Source organism: Symphodus melops (genome assembly GCF_947650265.1).
Source record: "Symphodus melops genome assembly, contig: scaffold_382, whole genome shotgun sequence".
Lineage (NCBI taxonomy): Eukaryota > Metazoa > Chordata > Actinopteri > Labriformes > Labridae > Symphodus > Symphodus melops.
The window spans coordinates 1-7,500 of record NW_027636530.1 but is presented as its reverse complement, the minus strand read 5'-3'; the positions used below and the strand labels follow the sequence as shown (position 1 = coordinate 7,500).

Sequence of the window (7,500 nt, the reverse complement as noted above, 5' to 3'; positions counted from 1 at the left end):
CTACTGGTATTTATACTGGTCTGATGCTGTCACACTACGGTCACTTTATTGTTTATTCAGAGCTGAAACATATTTAGTTTTATTCTTCAGTATCTGCATGAAGCTTTATGGTTATATATTTATACATGTTCATTACATACATGTATCTGTTACGTGTACATAATAGTGTGTGTGTGTGTGTGTGTGTGTGTGTGTCTCTCTCCAGGAAGTGCGTCAGCAGAGGAGATGGTGGCCTTGTTGGTCCAATCAGGACTCTTCGACTCGGCTCTGTCTGTGTGTCAGACCTTTAATTTGAACCTGACGTCTGTTTTCGAGGGTCTCACCTTTAAGTGAGTCTGTGACAGCTTCCTATTATTGTGTCACTTCCTGTTATTGTGTCACTCCTGTTATTGTGTCACTTCCTGTTATTGTGTCACTCCTGTTATTGTCACTTCCTGTTATTGTGTCACTTCCTGTTATTGTGTCACTCCTGTTATTGTGTCACTTCCTGTTATTGTGTCACTTCCTGTTATTGTGTCACTTCCTGTTATTGTGTCACTTCCTGTTATTGTGTCACTCCTGTTATTGTGTCACTTCCTGTTAATGTTACCCCTCTCCTCATCTCCCCTGTAAACTCACTCTGCTTTGTTCCAGGTGTATTAAGCTCCAGTTTGGGGGGGAGGAGTCTCAGAATGAAGCTTGGAGCTGGTTGGCTGCCAATCAGCTGTCATCAGTTGTGAACACCAAAGAGTCCAGGTGTGATTGGTTCGTTTCATGTGAAACATTTATCACATGTTAGAGCTGCACATGACAAATTAAATCTGTTGTATTCAGTGCGACAGATGAGGCGTGGCGTCTGCTGGCCTCGTACCTGGACAGGTACCCCTCCTCTAACGGACGACATCATCGCTGTGTCATCAACAAGCTGCTGTCACATGGCGTGCCTTTGCCTGATTGGCTGCTCAAGTCATACAAGGTGAGAGATCAGCCAATGAGGAGGAGGTAAAGTTTACCTACAAGGGCGTTGGAGAGGAGCTCCTCCCTCTTGTCCAAATATGGTCGTTTCCTCAGACTGATTGAACAACATGCTGTATGAAACATTTACTGAAGGAACAGCTTTTTATCCTCCCATGATGCAATGGGAAATGTTTTGTTTCAGGCGGTGGATGCAGCGTCTCTGCTGCGACTCTTTTTGAACTTTGACCTCCTGGAGGCTGCAGCTGAGCTGGTTCTGGAGTTCATCGACGCTCTGCTGGGAAGAGGACACCAGTACTACGGAATACAGGTACACGTTCTACAAGAACTACAACAACCACGGTGACATACTGACACTACCTGACTTTAGAACAACCTGGCTACAACACACCGCCACAGTTACTCTAAGAGGCCACGCCCCTTTATTCCACATCAGCATCACCCGCAGCTGTAAAGTTGGACATTTTAACATAGAGCTCTATGGAGACTGACTCACTGCAGGAGACAGACTCTAGTGGACACTGGAGGAACTGCAGCTGTAAAGGTGGACATTTTAACATAGAGCTCTATGGAGACTGACTCACTGCAAGAGAGTGTGTGTGTGTGTGTTTCAGAGACCTCTGTCAGCGACCTCGTCCTCCGTCTGGTTACCGTACACGTCCATCGATCAGCTGCTGCAGACGCTGGAGAATCAGACCAACAGAGCTGTGAGTACTTCCTGTTTACTTTGCATGTTTACAGTAAATGTTTACTTTGCATGATTACAGTAAATGTTTACTTTGCACGTTTACAGTAAATGTTTACAGTAAATGTTTACTTTGCATGTTTACAGTAATGTTTACTTTGCATGATTACAGTAAATGTTTACAGTAGATGTTTACTTTGCATGTTTACAGTAAATGTTTACAGTAAATGTTTACTTTGCATGTTTACAGTAAATGTTTACAGTAAATGTTTACTTTGCATGTTTACAGTAAATGTTTACAGTAAATGTTTACTTTGCATGTTTACAGTAAATGTTTACTTTACATGTTTACAGTAAATGTTTACTTTGCATGTTTACAGTAAATGTTTACAGTAAATGTTTACTTTGCATGTTTACAGTAAATGTTTACTTTGCATGTTTACAGTAAATGTTTACAGTAAATGTTTACTTTACATGTTTACAGTAAATGTTTACTTTGCATGTTTACAGTAAATGTTTACAGTAAATGTTTACTTTGCATGATTACAGTAAATGTTTACTTTGCATGTTTACAGTAAATGTTTACAGTAAATGTTTACTTTGCACGTTTACAGTAAATGTTTACAGTAAATGTTTACTTTGCATGTTTACAGTAAATGTTTACTTTGCATGTTTACAGTAAATGTTTACTTTGCATGTTTACAGTAAATGTTTACAGTAAATGTTTACTTTGCACGTTTACAGTAAATGTTTACAGTAAATGTTTACTTTGCATGTTTACAGTAAATGTTTACTTTGCATGTTTACAGTAAATGTTTACTTTGCATGTTTACAGTAAATGTTTACAGTAAATGTTTACTTTGCATGTTTACAGTAAATGTTTACAGTAAATGTTTACTTTGCATGTTTACAGTAAATGTTTACTTTACATGTTTACAGTAAATGTTTACTTTGCATGTTTACAGTAAATGTTTACTTTGCATGATTACAGTAAATGTTTACAGTAAATGTTTACTTTGCATGTTTACAGTAAATGTTTACAGTAAATGTTTACTTTGCATGTTTACAGTAAATGTTTACTTTGCATGTTTACAGTAAATGTTTACAGTAAATGTTTACTTTGCATGTTTACAGTAAATGTTTACAGTAAATGTTTACTTTGCATGTTTACAGTAAATGTTTACTTTGCATGTTTACAGTAAATGTTTACTTTGCATGTTTACAGTAAATGTTTACTTTGCATGATTTGTGTCCGAGATCTGTTTTTGTTTCTCATCTTGCCATTTATAGTTTCTCGTCTGTTTTTCAGGTTTTTAATAAAGTTCGAGACAAATTGGACGATTATCACAAACTGGTGGAGCAGACGACCAAACGGAGACTCATCACCTGACTGCTCCGACCAATCAGAGCACAGCAACCTTTAAACCATACCTGAGATCCACTTCAGACGCAGCGAGATGAAAATGTGTTCACAACAGAAGATCTTTGTTTTTTTATATTTCTCTTTTGTACTCGTCTTGTTTTGTAAATTTGATCTAAATAAAGTTTTCTTTGAATTTCATCGAGTGTGTCGTCAAGAAAAGTCAGAGGGTCTGTCAGTCTGAACGACCACGAAGGTTCAGGCTGTTAAACGACCACGAAGGTTCAGGCCGTTAAACGACCACGAAGGTTTAAACGACCACGAAGGTTCAGGCCGTTAAACGACCACGAAGGTTCAGGCCGTTAAGCGACCACGAAGGTTCAGGCCGTTAAGCGACCACGAAGGTTCAGGCCGTTAAGCGACCACGAAGGTTCAGGCCGTTAAGCGACCACGAAGGTTCAGGCCGTTAAACGACCACGAAGGTTTAAACGACCACGAAGGTTCAGGCCGTTAAACGACCACGAAGGTTCAGGCCGTTAAGCGACCACGAGGGTTCATGCCGTTAAGCGACCACGAGGATTTAAACGACCACGAAGGTTCAGGCTGTTAAACGACCACGAAGGTTCAGGCCGTTAAACGACCACGAAGGTTCAGGCCGTTAAACGACCACGAAGGTTCAGGCTGTTAAACGACCACGAAGGTTGAAACGACCACGAGGGCCTCTGTGTGTGTTCTTTCAGACTTTGATCTGAACGGCGTGCAGCGATTCGACGTTCTGCTTTAATCTTTAAAGAACAGAATGAACTGAAACAAGGATTATTATGAAATCATTCATATTGTTATACTAATATTTATATTAATGTTATTTTATATTGATATTATTATTACAGCTATCTGAGAGGTGAATCAAAGTGAAACTTTATTTAGATTTAAACACTTCTTTGAATCTAAAACAGGAAAATAATTAAAAACCTTTTAAGTTTGAAACGTTAAAATATATTTTCAGATCTTCCAAACTACGGAAACGAAAACAACCGGAAGTGGTAGTGTTTTGATTGACGGCTGACCCGCCCACTCACGCTAGGTTACGCAGGTTCAGTGGGCTGGGCTGAGTTACGCTGATTGTGGTATTCTTTACGTACATTACGCACAGCAGTGACGTCACGCTGCTGCTCGCGGTACGTCAGTGTCGTAAAGGACATTTAAATGTAGAGCTCGTTTATAAACAGTGTTTCTGCTTTCTGTCGAACAAACAGCTGATTTAACGCGACCCGCCTTTATTTATCACTTTATTACTGTTTATCTGCACTTCCGGTTTGAACAAACAGTTCAGATCAAAGCCGTAAAATGAGCGAAGAGGAGGCTCGATCCGTGTTTGAGGATCTGTGTCGGGGTCTGAACATGGACGAAGACCCGAGCCGGGAGGCGTGGAGGGGGTACGAGGAGATCCGCAGGACCTTCACCTTAGAGGTACAAACACTTTATACACTTTATATTGATATAACGATATATATATTTAACCCTAAACACTTTATATTTATATAACGATATATATATATTTAACCCTAAACACTTTATATTTATATAAGGATATATATATATTTAACCCTAAACACTTTATATTTATATAACAATATATATATATTTAACCCTAAACACTTTATATTTATATAAGGATATATATATTTAACCCTAAACACTATATATTTATATAACAATATATATATATTTAACCCTAAACACTTTATATTTATATAACAATATATATATATTTAACCATAAACACTTTATATTTATATAAGGATATATATATATTTAACCCTAAACACTTTATATTTATATAAGGATATATATATATTTAACCCTAAACACTTTATATTTATATAAGGATATATATATATTTAACCCTAAACACTTTATATTTATATAACAATATATATATATTTAACCATAAACACTTTATATTTATATAAGGATATATATATATTTAACCCTAAACACTTTATATTTATATAAGGATATATATATATTTAACCCTAAACACTTTATATTTATATAAGGATATATATATATTTAACCCTAAACACTTTATATTTATATAACGATATATACACTCAACAAAAATATAAACGCAACACTTTTGTTTTTGCTCCCATTTGTCATGAGATGGACTCAAAGATCTAAAATTCATTCCAGATACACAATATTACCATTTCTCTCAAACATTGTTCATAAATCTGTCTAAATGTGTGATAGTGAGCACTTTTGCTTTGCTGAGACAATCCATCCCACCTCACAGGTGTGCCACATCAAGATGCTCATCAGACACCATGATTAGTGCATAGGTGTACCTTAGACTGTCCACAATAAAAGGCCACTCTGAAATGTGCAGTTTTTGCTTTATTGAGGGTCTGGGGACTCAGAACCAGTCAGTATCTGGTGTGACCACCATTTGCCTCATGCAGTGCAACACATCTTCTTCGCATAGAGTTTATCAGATTGTCAATTGTGGCCTGTGGAATGTTGGTCCACTCCTCTTCAATGGCTGTGCGAAGTTGCTGGATATTAGTGGGAACTGGTACGCGCTGTCGTATACGCCGGTCAAGCACATCCCAAACATGCTCAATGGGTGACATGTCCGGTGAGTATGCTGGCCATGCAAGAACTGGGACATTTTCAGCTTCCAAGAATTGTGTACAGATCCTTGCAACATGGGGCCGTGCATTATCTTGCTGAAACATGAGGTGATGTTCATGGATGTATGGCACAACAATGGGCCTCAGGATCTCATCACGGTATCTCTGTGCATTCAAAATGCCATCAATAAAATGCACCTGTGTTCTTCGTCCATAACAGATGCCTGCCCATACCATAACCCCACCACCACCATGGGCCACTCGATCCACAACATTGACATCAGCAAAGCGCTCACCCACACGACGCCACACACGCTGTCTGCCATCTGCCCTGAACAATGTAAACCGAGATTCATCCGTGAAGAGAACACCTCTCCAACGTGCCAGACGCCATCGAATGTGAGCATTTGCCCACTCAAGTCTGTTACGGCGACGATCTGGAGTCAGGTTAAGACCCCGATGAGGACGACGAGCATGCAGTTGAGCTTCCCTGAGACGGTTTCTGACAGTTTGTGCAGAAATTCTTTGGTTATGCAAACCAATTGTTTCAGCAGCTGTCTGAGTAGCTGGTCTCAGACGATCTTGGAGGTGAACCTGCTGGATGTGGAGGTCCTGGGCTGGTGTGGTTACACGTGGTCTGCGGTTGTGAGGCCGGTTGGATGTACTGCCATATTCTCTGAAACGCCTTTGGAGACGGCTTATGGTGGAGAAATGAACATTCAATGCCCGAGCAACAGATCTGGTTGACACTCCTGCTGTCAGCATGCCAATTGCACGCTCCCTCAATGCTTGCGCCATCTGTGGCATTTTGCTGTGAGACAAAACTGCACATTTCAGAGTGGCCTTTTATTGTGGGCAGTATAAGGTACACCTGTGCACTAATCATGGTGTCTGATGAGCATCTTGATGTGGCACACCTGTGAGGTGGGATGGATTGTCTCAGCAAAGCAAAAGTGCTCACTATCACACATTTAGACAGATTTATGAACAATGTTTGAGAGAAATGGTAATATTGTGTATCTGGAATGAATTTTAGATCTTTGAGTCCATCTCATGACAAATGGGAGCAAAAACAAAAGTGTTGCGTTTATATTTTTGTTGAGTATATATATTTAACCCTAAACACTATATATTTATATAAGGATATATATATATTTAACCCTAAACACTTTATATTTATATAAGGATATATATATATTTAACCCTAAACACTTTATATTTATATAAGGATATATATATATTTAACCCTAAACACTTTATATTTATATAAGGATATATATATATTTAACCCTAAACACTTTATATTTATATAACGATATATATATATTTAACCCTAAACACTATATATTTATATAAGGATATATATATATTTAACCCTAAACACTTTATATTTATATCTCTGAAATCAGGTTATTTACTTTGTGATGTTTTTAAATAAACAAGATGACGTCTTTATAAAAACTGTAATTCACCACACCTGATTGTTACCATGGCAACGGAAACACCAGATTTGTAACCTGTTTCACTATTTCACAATAAAATTTTATTTTGTCTTTTATTTCACAATAAAATGTCTTTTATTTTGTAATTTTGTTTTTCTTAAGCCCAGAGAACTTTACTTCCTGTTTGAATTCACCCCCGCCCCCCTCTCTGTGCAGGGCAGTGAGCTGCACTGGTTGGCGTGCTCTCTGTACGTGGCGTGCAGGTCGTCCTCGGTGCCCACGATGGGTAAAGGAACGTCAGAGGGAAACTACGTCTCTCTGACCAGGATCCTGCGTTTGTCAGAGATGAGGTCGGCCCATAATGCACCTGTGCTGTCACCTGGATGTGTAATTATTAGAAAGCGTGTTGTAACTGATCCTGGT

At 38.5% G+C, this 7,500-nt stretch overlaps 1 protein-coding gene across 1 annotated transcript in view; it reads left to right on the top strand.

The window, feature by feature from the left end:
* LOC306819392 (nuclear pore complex protein Nup160-like) overlaps nucleotides 1-3,200 on the top strand; it is a gene marked incomplete at its 5' end in the record, with an annotated part of 15,502 nt that extends 12,302 nt beyond the window's left edge. Inside the window, 6 exon segments of the mRNA XM_079373189.1 lie at nucleotides 206-329; nucleotides 634-735; nucleotides 814-955; nucleotides 1,139-1,264; nucleotides 1,569-1,661; nucleotides 2,949-3,200. Coding sequence (XP_079229315.1) covers nucleotides 206-329; nucleotides 634-735; nucleotides 814-955; nucleotides 1,139-1,264; nucleotides 1,569-1,661; nucleotides 2,949-3,029 — 668 coding nt within the window.
* Between the last annotated feature and the right edge of the window lie 4,300 nt (nucleotides 3,201-7,500).